The following is a 24,251-nucleotide window of genomic DNA, read 5'->3' as shown; positions in this document are numbered from 1 at the left end:
TTTTTGTCACGATGCCACCATGTTTTTAGATGAAAAAAACAGAAAAATTGAATTATTTTCAATATACTACATGCAAAGTAGATTTTTTTGTTTTGGGTTATTACAGCCTGGGATATGTCAATGATGAGTAGCAACATTGATTTTCATGCATTATTATTTTTTGTGCAGTGTCAAATAGTTACACTTAGACCCCTTTGCGCAAAAAACGCGCTTTTCATAAGGTAGCTATAAAACATATTATACATTAATATTATATTCTACTTTAATTGAGCTAATTTCTTTCACCAATATCTGACCTAAGTATTGATATCAAATATTCATGATTTTTTAAAGATTTAACCCTTTAAATGCCAGGTTTTTGTCACGATGCCACCATGTTTTTAGATGAAAAAAACAGAAAAATTGAATTATTTTCAATATACTACATGCAAAGTAGATTTTTTTGTTTTGGGTTATTACAGCCTGGGATATGTCAATGATGAGTAGCAACATTGATTTTCATGCATTATTATTTTTTGTGCTGTGTCAAATACTCACACTTAGACCCCTTCGCGCAAAAACCGCGCTTTTCATAAGGTAGCTATAAAACATATTATACATTTATATTATATTCTACTTTAATTGAGCTAATTTCTTTCACCTACATCTGACCTAATAATTGATATCAAATATTCATGATTTTTTAAAGATTTAACCCTTTAAATGCCAGGTTTTCGCCATGATGCCATGTTTTTAGATGAACAACACAGGAAACACAGAGCAGCAACATTGATCTTCATGCACTACTATTTTTCATGCATTTCAAAAGGTAGCTATAACACATACTTTTTTACCCAGAAGTGAAACAATGAACAATGAACCAGGAACAGTGAGCCAGGAACATCAAAACTGACTAAATAACATTCAATAACATTCAATAACAGCAACAAAATTGTGTCAGAGAGAAAGAAAGAGACTCTGTGTGTATGTGTGTGCGTGTGTGTGCGTGTGTGTGTGTGTGTGTGTGTGTGCGCTCGTGTGTGTGTGTGCGTGTGTGTGTGTGTGCGTCGGTGTGTGTATGTGCGTCGGTGTGTGTGTGCGTGTGTGTGAGAGTCCGTTCAGGTGAGGCAGGAGCTGCAAACAATTTGGTGGTGCTCCATGCAGATGGGACTGTCACACTTTCTGCAGGTGGAGCAGACTTGTTTGTTGCTGGTGCTCAAAACACACTGCCTCCTCCTCTGGGTGGTGTGTGGGGATGGGCTTGCACTTGAGCTTGGACCTGGGTCTCCTTTGAGTTCAGCACCAACACCAAGGCCGCAGCAGCTGGTGTGCGGGGAGGTGGCGTCTCCTGGCCATTTGTGGAGCCACAAGAGTCTTCCCCAGCTCCTCAATGAACAGCCTCCTCTGCTAACCTTTTCCCCGTTGCCATGAGGGATCCACGGTGGTCCAAAGGATGAAAGCAAATTTCACTGCTACTGAATTTCCCCACTTCTGGAAGTCTCATCTTCCTCACTGTCAGAGGACACATCCAAGCTCTCAGAAGACGATTCAGACACCGGTTCCTCGTCTGTAGTATCTGTGTTCTCTGTATCAGATTCCTCTTGCTCGCGATCAGAATCAGACTCCATCACTATGTCCAAAGCTTTGTGCACTCAATAGGCTCTCTCCATCTTGCCAAATAAGAAATTACTAGTTCCACAGGTTGCATTTTTATAAACTTTGGCTGCAGTCGCAGCTGTGTAAACGACTCAACAAAAAGCAGGAGTTTGTCTATGGCTGCACCTTTCATGTGATTCAAAATGCCCCATGTTTGGATTTATTTGTGTTTATGGACCTCTTGTGTAAGTGTGTGTGGTGTGCATTTATACAAAATAATCTTAGAGGGGCTTTAAACTTCTGCACAAAAACCATGTGAATGAATGAAAACAGTGGCACTTGAAAGCCTTTGCTCATAATGTCATAAGGTCACACACACACACCACACACACACAAACACACACACACACACACACACACACATATACTAACTGTACATGCACACATACACACACACACACACACATGAAGGGAGGGGGATGTAGGGTCCGACCCCAAAACCTTAGGTGAACCCGGGTAGCCAACCACAAACAGGCAGGAGACCAAACGATTTAAATAAAGAGCCAGAAGGCTGTTTATTAAAGTGAAGGGGAAAAAAACTGACTCAGGGGTTGATCCAGGGGGTGAAGGCAGAGGAAACGTGGGAGCGATGGTTGGGGGTCCAGGTGACAAGGGTCTGCCGTGAGTTGGCAGCAGGGAGGGGGCCACAGAGATCCACGAGAATGGCTTGGAGGGGAAGGCGTCGAGGAGGGGTCCAGGGAGGCAACGGAGACACAGGAACAAAAAGCCTTGGGACAAAAAAAACAGAGGGATTAAGGTAAGCACGGCACAGAGGTTCAAACTGGAGGTCTGAAAAAGCTAGAGATAGTTTCCTGAAAGGCCAGATTTAGTTACCGCATGGGTTCAGTACAATCAAGCACTGAGTGAAGGTCCAGGTCTTCTTTTAAGCCTGGGCTGGTGATCAGTGGCAGCTGGGGTTGAATGCAGATCAGCAGCACCTGTGCTGCTGGCTCTCCCAGCCAGAGGAGGAGGACTCCTAACAGGACCCCCCCTCCTACGGGAGACACCGGGTGACCGTCCGATGGCATCCGGGTGGGCTCGGTAGAAGTCCTTCAGGAGGGCGGGGTCCGCCAGGTACGAGCGAGGGACCCAGGTGCGGTGCTCGGGGCCATACCCTACCCAGTCCACCAGGTATTGATAGCCCCGGCCCCGACGACGGACAGCAAGGAGCTCCTTAACATCCCAGACCAGGTCACCCCCTTCCAGGACCCGTGGCGGGGGGGGAAGGGGAACTGGGGCAGAGAGAACGCTGGAGACTACGGGTTTGAGACGTGACACATGAAACACGGGGTGAACCTTGAGGGACGCTGGAAGGTGGAGGCGTACCGCCATGGGGTTGATGATGCGGTCAATGGTATATGGGCCAACATAGCGGGGTCCCATCTTCCGGGAGGTGGCAGGAAGTGGCAGGTCCTGGGCCAACAAGTACACCTCTTGACCCGGACTGTAGGCTGGTGCTGGCCTCCTCCGTCGATCGGCAGTCCGCCGAGACCGCTCGTTGGCCCGTAACATGGCCCTCCGTGCAGTCTTCCAGATGCGCTGGCAACGATGGAGATGAGCTTGGGTGGAAGGGACCGCCACCTCTAGCTCCTGGCTTGGGAACAACGGGGGTTGGTAACCTAAGGAGCATTCGAAGGGAGACAACCCAGTAGCAGAACTTTCCAGAGTGTTAATGGCATACTCCACCCAAGGTAGGTACTTGCTCCAGGAGGCAGGGTTGCTGGTGGTAGCGCAACGTAGGGCCGCTTCCACAACCTGGTTAGCTCGCTCCGTCTGCCCATTGGTCTGTGGGTGGTATCCCGAAGAAAGACTGGCTGTGGCCCCAATCCCACTGCAGAAAGTCTGCCACACCTTAGCAGTGAACTGGGGACCACGGTCCGAGACAATATCCTGGGGAATCCCGTGGAGGCGTACGACATGGGTCACCAGGAGTTCTGCAGTCTCAGCAGCTGTGGGGAGTTTGGGCAGGGCAACAAGGTGAACAGCTTTACTGAACCGGTCAACAATGGTGAGTATGGTATCGTTACCTTGGGATGAGGGGAGCCCAGTCACAAAATCCACCCCCACATGAGACCATGGCCGACTGGGGACTGGGAGGGGGCGTAGGAGACCTGCTGGGGGCTGATGAGAGGCCTTACTGCGGGAGCAGACATCACAGGCAGCTACAAACTCCCTCGTGTCAGCCTCAAGGGACGGCCACCAGAAGCGCCTGCGGATGAAAGCCGCCGTACGTCGAGCACCGGGATGGCAGACGAAACGACTGGCATGACCCCACTGAAGTACTTGGGACCGGACAGCATCAGGTACAAACAGGCGGTTACGGGGTCCATTGCCAGGATCAGGTTGGGTGCGTTGAGCCGTTCTTACCACCGTCTCGATTCCCCAGGTGACGGCACCCACAACCCGGGCCGGGGGGAGAATAGTGTCCGGGGTAGCAAGGGCTTTGGTGGATTCCTCGGATTCCAGGCGGGAGAGGGCATCAGCCCTCGCATTCTTGGAGCCTGGGCGAAAGGTGAGGGTAAAATTGAAGCGGCTGAAGAAGAGTGCCCAGCGTGCTTGTCGGGGGTTAAGTCTCTTGGCGGTTCTCACGTATGTTAGGTTTTTGTGGTCAGACCATACAATAAAGGGTTCCTTTGCCCCCTCCAGCCAATGCCGCCATTCCTCCAGCGCAGCATGAACTGCTAGAAGCTCCCGATTACCCACGTCATAGTTCCTCTCTGCTGGGGAGAATCGCCGGGAGAGGTATGCACATGGGTGGATCTTCTGATCCTCCTCCAACCGCTGGGAGAGAACGGCTCCAATCCCTGTGTCTGACGCATCGACCTCCACAATGAACTGGCGTGCTGGGTCAGGATGGGAGAGCACAGGCGCCTTAGTGAATAGGCCCTTCAGGGTCCCAAACGCCGACTCTGCATCAGGGGTCCAGCAAAAAGGACGAAGGGTGGAGGTGAGCGCAGTGAGAGGGGCGGCGACCCGACTGAACCCTGGGACAAACCGTCTATAAAAATTGGCAAACCCCAAGAAGCGCCGGAGTTGGGTCTTGTCAGAAGGGGTAGGCCAGTCCTCTACTGCCCGGATCTTCTTGGGGTCGGCACGAACGTGACCCTTCTCCACAACATGGCCCAGAAATTCCACTGAGGCGGAGTGGAACACACACTTCTCAGCCTTAACAAACAGGCGATTCTCCAAAAGCCTTTGAAGGACGAGGCGGACATGTTGGTGCTCCTCCTCAGTCCTGGAGAACACCAGGATGTCATCTAGGTAGACCACCACAAAAATGTTCAACATATCCCGGAGGACGTCGTTCACCAACGCCTGGAAGACGGCTGGGGCATTCGTCAGGCCGAAAGGCATGACGAGATATTCGAAGTGGCCCAGGTGGGTATTGAAAGCTGTCTTCCACTCGTCTCCTTCCCGAATGCGCACTAGGTGGTAGGCGTTGCGGAGGTCCAACTTAGTGAAAACAGAGGCGTGGGTCAGGGGTTCAAACATGGAACTTAAGAGGGGGAGTGGATACCTGTTCTTAACTGTGATGGTGTTTAGTTGTCGATAATCTATGCAGGGCCTCAGGCCGCCATCCTTCTTCGCCACAAAGAAGAAGCCTGCGCCTACCGCGGAGGATGATGGCCTTATGATGCCTGAGGCGAGGGACTCTGTGATATAATTGCGCATAGTCTCCTTCTCAGGGACAGAGAGGTTAAACAGCCGACCAACCGGAAGAGCTGCCCCAGGAAGGAGATCTATGGAGCAATCATAAGGGCGGTGAGGGGGGAGTGAAAGGGCCTGAAGTTTACTAAACACGGAAGCTAGATCGTGATAGATAGAGGGGACACCAGAAAGGTCTGGAGGAGAGACCGATCGCCGAGGGCTACTGGACGGAGAGCGGGCAGAGCGAAGGCAGTTGGCGTGGCAAGCAATGCTCCAGCCCAAAATCCGTCCAGCAGACCACGAGATGTGGGGATCATGTCTCTCCAACCAGGGCCTACCTAACACCAGGGGAGCAGTGGGAGCGTGTAACACCAAAAAACGTGCAGTCTCCACGTGATTCCCTGAAAGCGTCAATGTGAGAGGAGCAGTGCAGTGCGTAACCTTACCTAGAGAGTGGCCATCTAAGGCTTGGACGGTGCAGGTGGAGTCAAGGGGAACGAGTGGGATACCAGCTTGACGGGCTAGGGAAATGTCTATCAAACACTCGTCCGCCCCTGAATCCACCAGAGCGCTAACAGAGAGTGACTCGGTGCCCCATGAAAGAGTGGCAGGGAAAAGATGGTTCTTGGGTTGGGGTAGTGTGGTCTTGCTCACCAGGATCCCCTTAGCTAGCGAGCCAGGTCTTTTGGGCGGACAGGGCAGGCTCTGATGAAGTGCCCCTCCTTCCCACAATAAAGACAGAGTCGACCCCGCATACGCTCCTCTCGTTCCTCAGGCAGGAGGCGTGACCTGGCCACCTCCATGGGTTCATCAGAGGCTCCTCCAGATGATGGCTTAGGTGAGAGAGGGAATGTGGGGCCCGATGGGTAACTTCCACCACCATCGGGGTTAATAGGGGAACGGGCCGTGTATGCTCTGGGTGTAGCCCCTGAGCGTTGAGCACGTTCCTGGCGTCTCTCTCTCAGTCGTGCATCCATCTGCAGAGCAAGGGTGACCAGAGCATTGAGGGTAGCTGGTGGGTCTCTTCCAACGATCAGATCCTTTATTGCGTCACTCAGACCTCTCCGGTACGCGCTCCGGAGAGCCAGGTCGCCCCACCCACTGTCTGCGGCAATCACCCGAAAGTCCAAGGTGTAGTCAGCGACAGAGCGAGTCCCCTGCTGGAGGGTGTGTAGCCGGCTGGCCGCGTCCGCCCCGTCAGCCGGGTGATCAAACACCAGTCTGAACTCTGCGAGGAATCTTGCGTAGTCCTTGGAGAGAGACACATCCTGGCCAACGGCTGCAATGGCCCAGCTGAGGGCTTTGTCCGAGAGGAGGGACATGATCAAGGCGATCCGGGCCTCGTCGGACCCATAACGTGAGGGCTGGTGGGTAAACAGGAGTTGGCACTGACCGAGAAACCCCTTGCACTGGGCAAAATCTCCCGAAAAACTCTTGGGACATGGGAGTTTGGGCTCTGTGCTAGGTTCAGGGGGGTTATGACCAGACGGGACCAAGGGGCTGGGCTGAGGGGCTGCAGAAGGGCCGCTAAGCCGGGAGACAACCTCGGTCAGGGAAGCGAGCTGAGCGCCAATGGTCGCCAGGGCAGCAGCGTTGGTCTGAGAGGTGATCTGGAGAGTGGAAATCTCCCCTGTGACCCGTGTGAAAGCCTGGGTGAGCTGGCTGTTTAGGCCTGCAAGCTGGGCATCATGCTCGCGGACTCTGGTTTGGAGGCCCTCGGGGTCAGGGAGCTTGGGCATAGTGGCGGGTGGGGCACCCGCCTGTCTGGGTTGGCTAGGGTCCATATTTGGCTTGATTGTTCTGTAGGGTCCGACCCCAAAACCTTAGGTGAACCCGGGTAGCCAACCACAAACAGGCAGGAGACCAAACGATTTAAATAAAGAGCCAGAAGGCTGTTTATTAAAGTGAAGGGGAAAAAAACTGACTCAGGGGTTGATCCAGGGGGTGAAGGCAGAGGAAACGTGGGAGCGATGGTTGGGGGTCCAGGTGACAAGGGTCTGCCGTGAGTTGGCAGCAGGGAGGGGGCCACAGAGATCCACGAGAATGGCTTGGAGGGGAAGGCGTCGAGGAGGGGTCCAGGGAGGCAACGGAGACACAGGAACAAAAAGCCTTGGGACAAAAAAAACAGAGGGATTAAGGTAAGCACGGCACAGAGGTTCAAACTGGAGGTCTGAAAAAGCTAGAGATAGTTTCCTGAAAGGCCAGATTTAGTTACCGCATGGGTTCAGTACAATCAAGCACTGAGTGAAGGTCCAGGTCTTCTTTTAAGCCTGGGCTGGTGATCAGTGGCAGCTGGGGTTGAATGCAGATCAGCAGCACCTGTGCTGCTGGCTCTCCCAGCCAGAGGAGGAGGACTCCTAACAGGGGAGGGGTGAATTGTGACGGTGCCATCCAGTGGAAATATCATGTTTTTTCTCCATATGCCAAATATGGTAAAAATGAGGTAATCTGGTTCAGAGTAGTAAATATGATCAATTCCAAGGCAAAAGACCAGATTGACACCTAAATATAATAAAATGCATTTATTATGCTTTAATGGAAGCGAGATCAAAAATTGAAGTTTGAATGGGTTTCAATGGCGCGTTTTTTGCGCTAAGGGGTCAGAGTGTAACAATTGTATTTTACAGAGTGTATTTTAGACTTACTGTAGGAGCTGAGCTGGAAATATAAAGATCATATAAAAATACACAATCTCACCAAAATTCATGCCATATGGATGAACTCAGCCAAAATTATCCAAAAATGAAAAGTGAAAAGCGCGTAAAATGCGCCTAGGTGTCCCGGAGGGTTAAGTTAGTGAGATGCAGTGGAAAGTAATATAACAAGTGACTTAACGGATTACTTTTGGCAAAGCATAGGGGCTAAAGTAAAAACAATACCTTTGTAAATTGTAACTAGGAATATAATCCCTTTTTTGAGTAAGGAGCCAAACACTGTAAGCAGATAATCACTTTGGAGTTGTAAATCTTGACTGACAGTTTATTTTTGGCTTTTGATCAAAGAGTCTTGTTGCCAGATTCTGGATTACAACTAACATTCACTGGGACTTATCATAGTTTGGAACTAACAACAAATTGTTTGTAAGTTATTTTAAACCCATAATAAAGTCACTCATACCACCTTTTAAACTCTGTATTAACTACATACCAGAGGCAAAGTTCAAGTAACTTTAACTAATAACAAGATGCATGTTTTAAGAAATACATAAATGTCCTGCAGAACTGTCAAGATATGTGAGCTGGTTGATTGTTTTCATTATCTATAAGACAGGTTTTTGGAGTGGGATTGTATCCGTATTAAGAGGCGTTGCTGACCTCTGTAATATACCGTATATGTCTATGGTTGTGTGTGTTGTCTCTTTCAGAAGCTGTGCAGCAAGCCTCGGGCCCTCTGCTGGTGGAGATAATGAGAGGTTCTTCGGCCACGCTGGGGATCAGCCTGACCTCAGCGATTTACAGGGGCAAACAAGTTATCATTATTGATAAGATAAAGCCAGCCAGTGTGGTGGAAAGGTGAAAAAGGATTAAAGAAATTAAACGTTTCCAACTCACATGCTGTTTTCTAACAGGAAACCTCATGACAGAATCATCCTTCATCTCGCCGTCAGGTGTGGAGCGCTGCATTTAGGGGATGTCCTCCTCTCCATAGACGGGACCAGCACAGAGCACTGCTCCCTGTTGGAGGCCACCCAGCTGCTGGCCAACTCCACTGAAAACGTCAAACTGGAGATTCTTCCAGCCAATCAGAGCAGACTTCCCATCAGGCCGCAAGACACAGGTACGTCCAGCGAGACACACCAACAGAAGGAGGCCTTGAAAATCCCAGAGTATATTAGAGATGCCGTAGTCAGCAGTGGAAATGGAAAAGAGGAGAAGCTCGCAAAACAAAGCCTGTAGCTTCTGATTAGTTACACTTTTTTAATTAATAAAATAATAATTTTGTCTGGAAAATGTCAAAGCGTATTCTAAAGAGTATGAGGGCCCTGAGGTGTCACAAGCACATTGTAGAATTATACAACGAAATCAAAGACATCGCAACATTCAGGCAAATGAATTGATCAAGAGGAAATGTCCTTTTATGAAGTCACTTTTTTTGTTTTGTTGCCCCTGCTGTGTTTCTGTTTGTGTTCTGCTCTCTAAGTAAAAATCACATCATATTATTATTCCTACCTATTAATCATTTACATCATTATAAAATGATTTAGTAAATTACGAATAATCAGATTTTTTCCCATGTTCTTGGTTTGTCTGATGTATTTATGACACATTATTTTGTTATCCCCTCCAACCACCCCCCACCCCCTGGGTCCAGAGACCCCCTGGGTCTCTGGAAAGCGTCTAGAGACAACATCTGTTGTATTGGATGCTATACAAAAAAAAATTGAATTGAATTATATATATATATATATATATATATATATATATATATATATACATACATACATACATACATACATACATACATACATACATACATACATACATACATACATACATACATACATACATACATACATACATACATACATATATACATATATACATATATATATATATATATATATATATATATATATATATATATATATATATATATATATATATATATATATATATATATATAGGAGAGAAAGAGATTTTTTTTATTTTTAAAATACTGGTTAAGCGTAGCCTATAATATTATAGCCTATAATATATTAATAATATTATTTATGCAATAAAGTCTTGTCAGGGGGATCACTGTATGGATCACTTAAGAGGAATGACATTACTGAATCTTGTCAGAGGCTTAAAATAGACATTTATTTTGAAGTAGGTCAATTGCCTCTAGTGGTAACAGTAATTGCCATTTTGCTGCTAGCACATATTCTGTTCTCACTCAAAACTGTGTTGATTCATGTCGTTTTGTTCCCTGTCAAAAGTTTTAGACTTCTTAACATCTAATAATGGCACTAAGGTTGTTTTAACTCCAAGATGTTCCTTTTACACATCCAGAAACTACACTACTACACTCGGTGTGTAGTTTCTGGAAGTGTTTTACTCACATACCTATTGTGACTGCTTTGTTCTTTCCTATTTTACTTTATTCTGCGATAAAGAGCTTGGCAGCCTCTTGGCTGCCTTTTTTCATGCACTAAGTGTATCTGTATGTGCACGGCACACCGGCGACCCCAATCCCTCTGGCTTTGGGTGCAGACTCAGCCTCTTATGCATACAAAAAAGCTACAGAAAAAATGCACACACGCCTTCTCTCTGTCAGAGATCATGTTCTTGCCGTGTTCCACAGACTTTTTCCAGGTCACCAACAGAAGGAACTCCCTCTTCTGTCTTGAAAAGGCATGGGAAGAATTCCCTACGTGACAAAAGAAAATGCATTTCACTTCATTCTTATGTTCACTTCTTTTATCTTTAATATTTCCTTCTTTTGTTTTGCATTTTTTGTTTTCAAATATATCTGTGGTCAGTTTGAATTTAACAGTTGCGAAAGACACATGGGCATCACTGAGCTGTATTTGCGTTTCTTTAACATTGCTCTGTAATTGTTAGGGAACTGAGACTTATTGCTGTACTTTTAAACTCTTGATCTTAGTTCAGGGGGCAGCACGGTGGCTTAGTGGTTAGCACTTTTGCCTCACAGCAAGAAGGTTCCCGGTTCAACTCCCGGCTGGGGTCTTTCTGTGTGGAGTTTGCATGTTCTCCCCGTGCTTACGTGGGGTACTCTGGGTACTCCGGCTTCCTCCCACAGTCCAAAAACATGCATGCTAGGTTAATTGATGTTTTCGAAATTGCCCGTAGGTGTGAGTATGTTTGGTTGTCTGTGTATCTATGTGGCCCTGTGATGGACTGGTGACCTGTCCAGGGTGAACCCCTACCTCTCACCTGTAATGAGCTGGGATAGGCTCCAGCAGACCCCCGCGACCCTGCAAAGGATAAAGCAGGTATAGAAAACGGAGGGATGGATTGATGGATCCTAGTTCAAATTCTCTTTAGCTATATTCCTTTTTCATAATGACCAGACAGTAACCAGAACGATCATTGTAGGGAGTTCACCTGGACTCACCAACCACAGGAGCCATGCTGGTAACAAAATATGGTTTTGCTGAAATGAGCAAGCCCTTCACTGAAAGAGACACTGAGTCCATCTAGATAGAGCGCAGACCCAAAGAAGTGTGCCATTGCTTTTTATTAAAAACCATTTATGATTTTCCATTACATGATTAATTTTCTAACCTGCAGTTTAAGGCTGCAAAGACAAAATGTGTTGTTTAACAGTGGTTTTCTTCTACTTACACACAATTTGTTCATAGAGCAGCGAACCCCTTTAGGTTTGTGGTGTAAGAAGGAAAGTAAATAAAACAAAAACAAAGTTTAAATGCTTCTGGGGAGAATAAAACCGAATACTAGCATATACTTTCATTCTGATTTATTTTTTAAATGAATCAATTAATTCAAGTGCATCACTTGGGTAAATAAAATATATTTACAATGGAAACATTCCACCACTGCTAAAGACTGAATCTGTCCCAGCTGATCACTAAAATTTCAAAGAGCAGCAGAGGTGGTGTTTCTTCATAGTTACAGGCATGTCTTCAGAAATTTTCATTCAGTAATGAGACATCATACCATTATGATAAGAGGATGTTTCTGCAGCTTCTGTCCTCTACTGGATAAAGCATGATTATAAGTTGCAATTTGTCTAATCTGCTCGGAGGATTTAATAAAACTGATATGGCTACGAAGAGATTAACAGTTAATGTTTCTTTCCACCAGTGTAGAGTAAAATCACAATTTCTTGGACAGAGTGCCCAAGGAGAGCTTAAGATAAGCTGACAGAGCCAGAGCTTTTCAGGTTAGGTTTGAGTTGAATAGGAATTGGTTTCAAGAAGAGGGCCGGAGGTTCTGCAGCATGTATTCTGGCTACACTTGGTTGGATTTAACCAGGTTTCTTGAATATGCTAAACTTCCCAGGCACTACTGTAGTCACGTCTTTCCAGTAAATCCTCCATCCCATGTGCAAGTTGTCATTGATTAGACACATCCAAAATGAACCAGCAAGGATTACTGTCACATGCAATATCCAGTACAGTAACAAAAATAGCTGCATGAATCTGTAAAGGAAAATTCATTACTGAGGTGTGGGTCAGTTGTTTTCTTTTGAAAGCTTTCAACATAAACATCAATGCATAAAATTAAAAGTCCAATGTATATGTGCGACTGCAACAGGAGTGTGTGTAGAAAAAAGGACTAAAATAAAACACATGAACGCTGCCAGCCAGATGCAGAGACAGAAACTCTGTTATCCACAATCAAGCTCTCAGCTGTTCCCAATCAAGGACAAGCCACACGCCTCCTAGCAGTCGGTTTCACTCCCTAATCATGTCCAGCAGCCACTTTACTCCCACTGTTTTTCCATCTTCTGCTTCTTTTGAAAATGAAATGATAAAAATGATCCTCAGTTTGCGCTCAGCTTTTTGGAAGCTTGCTCACAAAAGTAAGATGTCTTTTCCTTTTTTTTTTAAATTATTATTATTAAACTCTTCCCCCTACTGCGGTGTCTGACTCATTCTCAGAAGCTCTTCAAAATACATTAGGCCACAGGAATTAATGTAACATAGCATGACAAAAACATTAAAAATCAATTACTCTGCGCTGAATTATCCTCAAGGCACTGTTTGGTATAAATTTAGACATGGAAATCAGAGTATGATTTTTACGGATATCCTTTTCCGAGGGTGCGCTGCAGAGGAGGGGGACTTTGTTTCTGTAATGGGTTTTCTCCTTGCTCTTGCAGTAAAAGTGCAGAAAAGCAACCATCATCACTGGGACCAAAGCAGCAACTACTGCCATCCCCCACATGCCAGCCACAGCAAGACATGGAGCAGCCCGAGCCACCCACACAACCAGCAGGACCACTGCAAATGTAAGTTATCACTTGTGACAGCGCTGCTGTTGGCGAGACACCACAGCAGCAGCCTTTTCATCAGCACAATTGTTCAATCTTTCTCCAAGACGTTACCCCGACACTAATCACCAGAGTTCCCTTTTGTTGTTACATGCTGCTGCATTTGATGAGTTTTGCTCTTTCTGTGACCGCCTTTTGACGTGAATAGTGCTACTCTGTCTTCTTCCAGCTCTGGTGAGTGGCGGCTTCTCCCCTTCCTCCACAGCCACCTCAGGCTTCAGCAGCCAGGGCAGCAGCACACTGCCCTGCCCCGTCCCCCCCATCACTCCCGCCAGTCCCCGGGGCTCCACAGGCAAGAGGAGGACCCGGAAAAAAGACCACAAAAGCTCAAGTATGGCAGAGCAACTTTCTGTTCTTGTCACTTCAATAAAATTAATACACAATTTCATTTGGACTTGTTTAAAAACTGGTGTGCATTGACAGTAGGGATGGGCGGTATGGACTAAAAAAATGTATCACGATTATTTCTGGCATTTATCCCGATAACGATAAAAATGACGATAAAAAAAATACCAATTCAACTCCACCTTTTTAACTATGAATCTATCTCGCTCTCAGATCCGCCATGTTTGTCATCAACGGGAATTTTTCTTTCTTTCTTTCTTTCTTTCTTTCTTTCTTTTTTCCCTTCCTTCCTCCTTTCCTCTTTTTTTCCTTCCATCTTCCCTTCCTCTTTTTTTCCTTCCTTCTTCCCTTCCTCTTTTCTCCCTTCCTTCCTCCTTTCCTTGTTTTCTCCCTTCCTTCTCCCCTTTCCTTCCTTTCTTCCTTCTTTTTTCCCCTTCCTTCCTTCTTTCCTCCTGCTCTCTCCTTCCTTCTTCCCTTCCTCTTTTCTTCCTTCCTTCCTTCCTTCCTTACTTACTTACTTACTTACTTACTTACTTACTTCCAAAAATCAGCTTTACACAAAAACATCATCAACGGGAATTTATCGTTTTTACCCTGTCATGACAAATTCTTATCGTGAGGAATTTTTTTGACGGTATATCGTGAACGGTAAATATCGCCCATTCCTAATTGACAGTATAATCTCCCCTGATCCGTTTAGTAGGTAAGGGTACATAAACTGAGGCAGTCTAAATGAACAGTCTTGCAATTAACTATATTATTGAGCACTGCTCATTCAGCAGTCAGGTTATGTTGCTGGGTATCGTTTGTGGTAAAGTGCTAGGAACTGTTACTAGTAACTGAAAGTAGTTATTATTTGAATGAACTCTACCATGTTTTTATCCAAGAGATTTGACTGACTGCTGATGTGAACATAACCATGACTCATTCCCTTTCCACTCCCATGTGGTGGTCTCTGTGGTCATGTCTCCTCCATTTTCTTCAAATGCCTCCCTCCCTTGCTCCATTTATCTGCCACATCTCCACTGATATCCCTGTCCCCTCCCTCTCCTCCCTTCAGTATCCCTGGCATCCAGCTCCGTCGGCCCAGGGGGGCAGGTTTTTCATGTGGAAACGAGTGAAATCATCCTCAGGGGCGATCCGCTCACAGGTTTTGGGATCCAGCTGCAGGGGGGTGTCTTTGCCACAGAAACGTTGTCCGCTCCCCCGGTCATCCGCTTTATTGAGCCCGACAGCCCAGCTGAGAGGTAACGTAATGAGATGCACAACGAGTAAACAAATATCATCATATAGGGAGTCACCTTCAACTGGAAGGCCCAGCACTTATCATTTAACTCAGAAAACAAGCCCGCTATGATGAGGGTTGTGGATTATTAAGTATATTCTTGACTCCTGTTTTTATATCATTATTTCATCAATCAGTCAGTGACTCGTCTATCATTTCACATCTGTAAAATGCAAAACGGAACACTTTGCATTGTGGGTTTGTTTAGAGAAAGTAGTCCACATAATCACATTCAGCACTTTTCATTGAGGAAAATATAAAAATGACCAAAAAAAAGTTCAGCTACAGAAGCCTTGACACTAAAAGGTATTAGGATAAAAGTACTAGCTCTGTCATTCTGGCTCATATTATAACATGTGTTTATTTATTAGTATGTATGTGAGCAGCATATTCATGAACTAATGGAGCTGGAGCTACTTTTTATACAATCTTATAAATGAAAACGTGATGATTATTGAGAGGGGAGGAAGGTTTTCACGCTGTGGGCTTTGTCTCTGACTTTATGTGAGACGGTGCACAAACTAAATATGAAGACACATGAACATTTTAGATGGTAAATAACTGTAAAATGGAGATTCAACAACTGTTGAGGACTGTTAGTTCAAGTTGTCTGTTTGGGGTCTGAATGAAGCAGTAAGAGTGACCTGCGTATAAATGAGCCACTTTTACATATTGATGAGTGACAGCGCCCAAAGCTGTGGACATCTGGCTGCCATTTATTATCATTCAATCAGAATATCAGAAGAAATATAACCATGGCGTTTTAAAAGCATATTTTTCTTAATGAATATTTTACATGGGTATCAAATGTGTCAAAAAGAGTAGAATGTGCCGAAAAGAGAAATGCTGAAACTCTTATAACAGTATGTATTTGGCATGACTTATCCCGAGCAAAAATATTTTTATATGTGAACCGTGGTTCAATATAGTGATGTCAATTTATTTTATTTTATTTTAATCACCCAGTGCTCCTACCTAAGTATCAATCCTGGGCATTGTTCTCCCTCTGCCAACCCCAGGAGGGCCCACACTGAGCTCAGGTCTCCTTGCTTGAGGAGTGAGCAGCCCCTTCTTTCCACCCAACAGGGTGGTGCTTCCCTGGCTGGACCTAGCGCTTGGAAGGATCACGTTACTCCAGCCGGATCCTCCCCACACCATGTGGCGCCCTGGTTGGCCAGAGGGGGCAGTAGAGCCCAGGACTGCTGCATGTTTTTGTGAGGGTAGCTCACATTAACTACCCAAGGGAACACGGGGAGAACATGCAAACTCCACACAGAAAGCCCTTTCACCAACCCCACCCAGAGTATGGGTGCTAAGGACACGAGGAAGTAAACAAGCCCTCAACACCCAATTATTTATTTTTTGATTAGTTTTTTTTTCCAATTGCTTGTTTCATGGCTGTTATCTGCTCTAAACAGCACCTCGGGCCTGCAAACCCTGAATAGGGCAGTGCATACTAACTCACTGGACTTGGACTCGTTGAAGGCTTCACAGGTTAACTGTGAAGGGACAGCAGATAACTGAAAACAAAAAAAAAATGCTAAACAGCTACACATTTATGCCTAGGCTGGCTGTTAGGATTGCCAGACATCTTAATAATTTTCCTCTTCGATACAAACAAATAATCTGGTTCTTCGACGTGGACTTTGATTTCCAGTCGACAATACCAATGGACACTGAAAAGGCCGCTGGTGGACGCTGTTGGACAGGTTTACAACCAACCAGAGAAACGAAGCATGTGATGGCAGCCATCTCAGCTGTTTTGAATAGTTGCTCTTTGACATTTCAGTAGGAGTCATTTCATCAAGCTGGGGGTTTATTGGCTTCTGCACGAGTGGAAATGTCTGTGTATGGGAGGGGTACCAGAAACATTTCATGAAAGAGCTTTTTTTTGCAATGTGACTGGGTCTGCCTGGCCACGGTAGCAGGCAGTGATGCTGGTACAATTATTTGCAAAGCGAGTGCTCTTTTTGTATGCCTGAGCTTGATGTTTAAAGAAACCGGTTGATCAATAGATGTATTCTGATATCAAAGTGTCTTGAGGGGGGTTCCTGGGAGGATTTGAAGATCTTGTTGCCGTGGAAAGAGCATCCCATTCATCACAATGCAGAAAAATCAATTTTCTAATGGTGAAAAGCCCTCCTTGAGTGGCATGCTGTGTATTGATCAAGACTACAGCACATGCAGTAGCGTATGTAGCACAAAGCTCCAATCAGGCCAGTTTGTAGTATCTGTCTTGCAAGACTAATGATAGACTATGTCGGCAGTGCAGGGCCACATCCCTGGAGTCCTGTGATGTTATTACTCCAGCTGTGGTTAGATAGGAGAGACTCAAGTACAGCACCAAAGTGTGATGCTGGAGCCTCGGCCTCTGCACAAGGTTAATGAGCTGCAGTGGCGAGTGAATTAACTTTACATGACAGTCCTTCAGTGTTTGTCTGCACAACTGGGGGTCTGATTGAGTGTATTACACGGGTTAGGGATTTTTCTACCCTCTGTGTTTGCTCACTGAGGTAATTTTAAAGTTTAAGGAACATTAAGCTGAATTGTAGTCATGTATAGGGAAGAATTTCAGTCCTTATATGCTGACTTAAACGTTGACTCTTAGTGGGACTCTTGCATATAAACGAATGTTGCTTACAAATGAATTCTTACAGAGCTGATAAAGCCCATCGTCAGCCATGCTGGTGCAGTGGTAGAGTCATGTTTTATGCAAGAGATATGTACGCTGTATAAAGTAGGATGCAGAGCAAAGACAAAAGTGTCTGAGAAAAGTTCCTGGTTCTCAGGATGAGAAAGAAAAAGTGTGTTCAAAAGGATTATCTTCTAAATAAGACGGCATGTGACGGCACATAAAAAGGAGGATTACAATTAGTGTGGCTTTGTCAAAGGCACCAACAGTAAACAAGTGCCACATTGGTGTAATTGTTTATTCTGCCAGAGGGGGGAGCCATCAAAAACTGCCAGGGTAAAACTGTAGAGTCTTTACCCAGTTATATGGGCAGACACCATAAAGCTTTGAGTTTAAATGAGATAAACCATATAGTATATACCATAGAGGTCTTAAAATAGATGCTGACAAAAGAGGTTGTATGAGGTGGGGAAAAGTCAGTTCTTCAACATGCTCAAATACAAATGTTTGAGCAGCTGTTAGAGCTAAGTTGCTTTAGCACTGATACACATAATTCAAAAATAAGTTATTGGAAACATAGACAATGTAATAGAAACATCTGTCTATTAATTACAAACTCATGTTTTGCACTTAATTAGCTTGTCCTATAAAGATTACAACTGTTCATTTAATAAATCAAGAATATAATCTTGATCTCGTTCTCTGATTCTACGACAGTCTCTCTGTGAAATTCTGAAACATTTTCCTTTTATGTAACATTATCTTTGCACTGAATGATAGATTGGACTGCCACTGTATTTATAATTGTTGGAGTCCAGTAGCCGGGTTAAATAGTGATTTGATGAACAACATTATTTTCTAAATTAATCTTATACCCATATGTGTTTTCTTTAATCTTATAGAAATTATATTCAGTAATGAAGTCATGGTGAATTATGATTTTTTTTTTTGTCTGTTTGTTTTTAAAGGTGTGGATTGCTGCAGGTGGGAGACAGAGTGTTGACTATAAACGGGATCCCAACTGAAGATGGCACCTTGGAGGAAGCTCATCAGCTGCTCAGAGACTCTGCTCTGGCTAATAAAGTCACCGTGGAGATAGAGTTTGATGTTGCAGGTATTACATCTAAAAATACTTTCCAGTTCAGTGATGATGTGCATCTTCGTGCTTTCAGTGTAACTTTGTTCTAAACTGGAATTAGAGTCGGTGGTTCCGAGCAGTGGGACCTTCCACGTTAAACTCCCAAAGCGGGGCGGAGTGGAGCTGGGCATCACCATCAGTGGTGAGTGCACACATATCCAGCAGGGGGCGCTGTTGCCCAATAATGCTGCATATTACAAAATCCCTGAACGTGTCATCCGTAAAACAAGGCTTTAGAAAACAAAAGGGTTTTACATCTCAACAATACCAACCTTCAGGAACACTAACTTATTTGTACTTAAAAAAAAAAAAAAAAAGCCAAGGATGAGTGGCGCACAAGAAGGAGGGGAAAAAAAGCAAGCTGAGAATTGTTTTTTTTTTATTATTTGTTTTTTAATGATTAGTGTTACGATGGCTTTGTTTTCAAATTATTTTGCCTGAAACAAAAATATTTTATTCCCTTTTTTCTGTTTTACCAGCAAGTAAGAAACCTGGCAAGCCTCTCATCATCTCTGACATCAGAAAGGGAAGCATTGCACATAGGTGGGTATCATCGTGCGGAGCTAATAATATATGGTAGACTGACCCCTCTATTGTACAGATCCTAGAGGTATTTACTGTACAGATTTTTAGAAAATGGTAAAGCAATCATGGACTTCAGGTCTGGCAAAGGCCACATTAGCTAGACAGTTTTTATAAACACTTGGCTTTCAAGGCTCCTGCAGGATTTTTAATGAGCAAGACAACATTTTTTTTTTTTGTCTACTGTGTTACAATAGCCTAATAGGATTGAGCTATCAAAACTAGATCAGTAGGGCAGCTACATTTCAGAAGGGCTCAGTGATGATTAGGTTGAGGGTGAGGTTACGGTCACCCCCACGGATCCCACTGAGATGCAGCTCTAATAGGATTCTGATGGTGAGTCAGGATAGGCAGCTCTCAGGTCCCAGTTTATAGTTGTGATCCTTTTGCTCTTGTGTCCGCTAGAACAGGCACTCTGGAGCCTGGTGACAGGCTGCTGGCCATCGACTCGGTGCGTTTGGAGAACTGCACCATGGAGGACGCCATGCATGTCCTGCAGCAGGCAGAGGACATGGTCAAGCTGCGAATCCAGAAAGATGAGGATAACATTGGTACATGAATCACTCAAAAGCCATCTTTACATCCAGAATAAATGTCAGTGGTTTAAAAAGAGTATATTTGAGGGGATTGTTCTGGCAGGAAGCCCCACCTAATCCAGCAGGGACTCGTGTGAATTGAACAGTTTGTTCTGTTACCATGGAATAATCTTTTATTATGGTGCAGGTCATCTTCCTCGTGTTCTAACATGTCCCTTACATGCTCTGAAGCATCCACATCATGCTTTAGTGGCTTCTTTGTCTTTGAATGTTTGCAAGTAAAGGGCGAGGCTGCAAAGTATTCAACAAGCTGAAAGCGGCATCTCACCCACCAGATGCCATAATGTTTTTGCTCTGAGCTTTACCATAAAAGAAATGTTTGTACAAAAAAGCAGTCATTTGATGACCGGGTGAAATAAGAGTCTACAAAAAAGCAAACCAGGGATTTTAAAAAAGGCACAAAAAAAAACCAGTTTCCTTAGAATAACTTGGTTTTTCATTTTTACACCATTAATCAACTCATAAGCCCTTAAATTTATAAATGTTCTCATGTACCCATCCGAAAGCCAAGATATCTTACGTTCTTAGAGCCTATACAAAAAACTCCAGATTATTTATCAGATAGAAAATAAAGTATTATAGAGTGAATATATAAGCATTTCAGAATTGACAAATGCCGTTTTAAACTTTATTTTGCAAAAAGTCAGCCTTATGGTGACCCTGTCCGGAGGCGGTGTAAGCACATCTGGGATCGATCACCACACAGTAGTATGTATTGTATCAAAATATTTAGGTTATTTTAGGTCTCTCTTTTTTGGAAGAAATGGGCATCATGTGCCTCAGGCCAACGATGACAAAAAGGACTATTCAGACTGTTATCTGCAAAAATGTCCAAAAGCTAGGCTCTGTGATGGTATGGGGTTGTCATGGTAGCTTTTGCAAAGATCAGTTAAACTTCTGTGATGTACTGATGCGAAAAAAAATTCACCGCAATCTTACAGCAGCAAAAGTTGTCTTCAAAATCACATTCAACATGCAGGGAATTTTGAACAACATAGTGCAAAACTGAATTCTGCGCACATTACAAGGCATGGTTGAAGAGGGAAGAAAAAAAGCTGGCATATTATTATTATTCACATTTTTGTTTTGCATGTGTATTTACAACTTTCAACGAGTATACAAAAAAAAACTACTTGAATCTTAAGTGCATGGTGTCAACTGTTTGTGCTACAGATGAGTTGGAGATGTCTGGTTCCATAATCTACACAGTTGAGCTGAAAAGATATAACGGACCGCTGGGGATCACCATTTCCGGCACAGAGGAGCCTTTTGACCCCATTGTGATTTCTGGTCTCACCAAGAAAGGTTTGGCTGAGAGGTGAGGTGGTAATTATGAGAAAATTATAAAACATTAGTCCAAAGCCTATTTGTTGTCTCAGTGGAAACTTATTTTAATAAACGAAACAGCAAACAATGGCTGTCTGGTCTCTTTCTAAAACAATAAGCTTGTTTGTTTCTGTCTCTGTCAGCATACTGGCAGCTTGACAGGGTTTTCCAGCTCGCCTGACGGTACTGTGCGGTATACTCAGCCGTTTCTGCCTCCTCTGCTTTCTTGATTCTGCAGGACGGGTGCCATCCATATCGGGGACCGAGTCCTGGCCATCAACGGAGTGAGCCTGAAAGGAAAGCCACTCAGCGAGGCCATCCATCTGCTGCAGATGGCTGGAGAGTCCGTCACCCTCAAGATCAAGAAACAACCTGACCGTATATATAATTTTGTTCCATAAATTTGTTTTTTAATTTTTTCTAATCCTAAAAAAAAACTACTCATGGGACACTTTATTAGGTACACCTGTCCAACTGCTCATCTAATCAGCTAATCACATGGCAGCAACTTAATGCATTTAGGCCTGTAGACATGGTCAAGACGATCTGCTGCCGTTCAAACCAGCATCAGAATGGGGAAGAAATTTGATTTAAGTGACTTTGAATATGGTTGTTGTTGCCAGACGGGCTGGTCTGAGTATTTCAGAAACCGCGGATCTGCTGGGATTTTCATGCACAACCATCTCTAGGGTTTACAGAGAACGGTCCGAAGAAGAGAAAAGATCCAGTGAGCGGCAGATCTGTGGGTGCAAATGCCTTGTTGATGCCAGAGGTCAGAAGAGAATGGTCAGGCTGGTTCAAACTAATAGAAAGGCAACAGTATCTCAAATAACCACTCGTTACAACCGAGGTATGCAGAAGAGCGTCTCTCAACGCACAACACGTCAAACCTTGAGGCGGATGGGTTACAGCAGCAGACAAGCACACCGGGTAACACTCCTGTCAGCTAGGAACAGGAAACTGAGGCTACAATTCACAGTCACCAAAACTGGACAACAGAAGATTAGATAAATGTTGCCTGTTCTGATGAGTCTCGATTTCTGCTGCGACACGGATGGAAGGGTCAGAATTTGGTGTCAACAACATGAAAACATGGATCCATCCTGCCCGGATGGTGGTGGTGTAATGGTGTGGGGGATATTTTCCTGGCACAATTTGGGCCCATTAGTGCCAATTGAGCATCCACATGTCACACCACAGCCTACCTGAGTATTGCTGCTGACCATGTCCATCCCTTAATGACCACAGTGCACCATCTTCTGATGGATACTTCCAGCAGGATAACGAGCCATGTCATAAAGCGGGAATCATCTCACACTGGTTTCTTGAACATGACAATGAGTTCACTACTCAAATGTCCTCCACAGTCACCAGATCTCAGTCCAACAGAGCACCTTTGGGATGTGGTGGAACGGGAGATTCGCATCATGGATGCGCAGCTAACAAATCTGCAGCAACTGCGTGATGATATGTTTCCAGTATCTTGTTGAATCTATGCCATGAAGGATTAAGGCAGTTCTAAAGGCAAAACAGGGTCCAAACCCCGTCCTAGCAAAGTGTACCTAATAAAGTGGCTGGTGAGAGTAGATTGTGTTGTGGGTGTAAGAAAATCTCTGTTCATCCACTTGCAATTCATTCCTTGTGCATATGCTGCTCATATTCAATTTATGACAAAGTTGAACTGACTAAAAGGAGATTAAAAGTAAATTTAATTCTTGTTTAATGTAAATTCACTGCTTGTTTCCAGAGTCTGACTGTCGGCAGCATCCAGACAGAGAAATGGGGTTTTTAAGTGACCCGGAAGATGATCTCACGGACTCCCAGAAAACAAGTAAACACTCAGAGGTGTATTCTGCCACTGTGCCCAGTATAGACTCTGCCATGAGCTCCTGGGATAGCTCAGGGTTTGATGCCGGCTACATTAGCCAAGGTGAGGCTCACTGTTGTTCATGTGCCGTCTAAAAATGACCTATTCCCTTTTTCTCTTCTATTGGAAAGCTTTATTAATTTCCTCATTTAATTTTAGGGACATATTTGCACAAAGCATCTGATATACTGTTAAATCCGCACGAGTGGAGACGACCAAAGCACAGAGGTCACACCACTTCCAGCTCTGCAGGCCTAGTTGACCACACGGCTCTGTATGATGGGAGGTTCACTGAGGATGAGTGGGACAAGATACCTGGGTAAGGGCAGAGAAGCAGGTTTATTGAGGAAAAAAAACTATTCTCCTGTGATGTGTAAAGGAGCTGTCAGATTCACAGCACCATCTATCATCATTACGGTTCATGTAAAAGCACATTAATTGATAAAAATCTAATCTACGTTCAGGAAAATCTGCAAAATGTCACTGCATGTTGTTTTGTTAGCTGGTGGGCTATGAAGCATGAAGAATGAATGTGGGGGTCATGGGGTATTAAGTTAAATTCAGGGTCAACTTTTTTCACTTTGATAGCATATCTTGTAGAGCTATAGGGAAGCACATCACCTGACTGATCTCATCCACCGTCAAGCATTAGCTGCAGATGTGTGTTCTAGTTAAATGATGATCTGTATGACGTTTTAACAGATTAATTTCACTCATGTCGTGACTGGTCACACCAAAGTCAGGCAGCATTTCTGAGCAGCTTAAAAGAACTGAGTTGTGTAAACTAGAAAAACACTTCTTTTAATATGTTTTTACATCCACAGAGTTCCTTTAGTCAGAACATTTACATATGTTTAAGTTTTTTTTTTCTGAGCTTATTGATATTTTGTCTTTGCTCTCTGGAGCAAAAGTCTGAACTTCCTTGTGTGTCATCAGCTATGTCAATGCCACCTTTAAGTGGGTGTATTCATTTATTTTTTTCCCATTGTTTGAATAATACAGATCTGGTCAGATGAGTTTCACCGCTGAAATCGTAAATGCAGATTTTTTGAATGTGTCCAAAAATAATTGAAATGTTTGATTTTAATCATAGTATTTCTCTAAGTCATCCTAAACTATATCACAAAGGTATCAAACGGTAAAATATGGGTTCTGAAGGGTGGCACTATTCGAGCCCGTGGTACAGTTTTTGATTCAGGTATTTCTGACCAGAGCTGTTTTTCAGTGCATAAACT

General features: G+C 44.4%; 1 protein-coding gene across 2 annotated transcripts in view; it reads left to right on the top strand.

Moving 5' to 3' along the window:
* The window catches only part of LOC133456351 (glutamate receptor-interacting protein 2-like), a 48,131-nt gene that overhangs the window by 17,933 nt on the left and 5,947 nt on the right, over nt 1–24,251 (top strand). For both annotated transcript variants that reach the window (XM_061734830.1, XM_061734828.1), the window contains exons 8-20: nt 8,648–8,795; nt 8,891–9,060; nt 13,075–13,203; nt 13,415–13,576; nt 14,651–14,837; nt 18,476–18,621; nt 18,707–18,787; nt 19,125–19,188; nt 19,633–19,778; nt 20,997–21,141; nt 21,388–21,527; nt 22,897–23,079; nt 23,176–23,335. In XM_061734830.1, the coding sequence (XP_061590814.1) occupies nt 8,648–8,795; nt 8,891–9,060; nt 13,075–13,203; nt 13,415–13,576; nt 14,651–14,837; nt 18,476–18,621; nt 18,707–18,787; nt 19,125–19,188; nt 19,633–19,778; nt 20,997–21,141; nt 21,388–21,527; nt 22,897–23,079; nt 23,176–23,335 (1,861 nt within the window). The remainder of the gene's footprint in view (nt 1–8,647; nt 8,796–8,890; nt 9,061–13,074; nt 13,204–13,414; nt 13,577–14,650; nt 14,838–18,475; nt 18,622–18,706; nt 18,788–19,124; nt 19,189–19,632; nt 19,779–20,996; nt 21,142–21,387; nt 21,528–22,896; nt 23,080–23,175; nt 23,336–24,251) is intronic.

This window comes from Cololabis saira, chromosome 12, assembly GCF_033807715.1.
Source record: "Cololabis saira isolate AMF1-May2022 chromosome 12, fColSai1.1, whole genome shotgun sequence".
In the NCBI taxonomy this organism is placed as follows: domain Eukaryota; kingdom Metazoa; phylum Chordata; class Actinopteri; order Beloniformes; family Belonidae; genus Cololabis; species Cololabis saira.
This window is presented reverse-complemented; position numbering and strand designations above follow the sequence as displayed.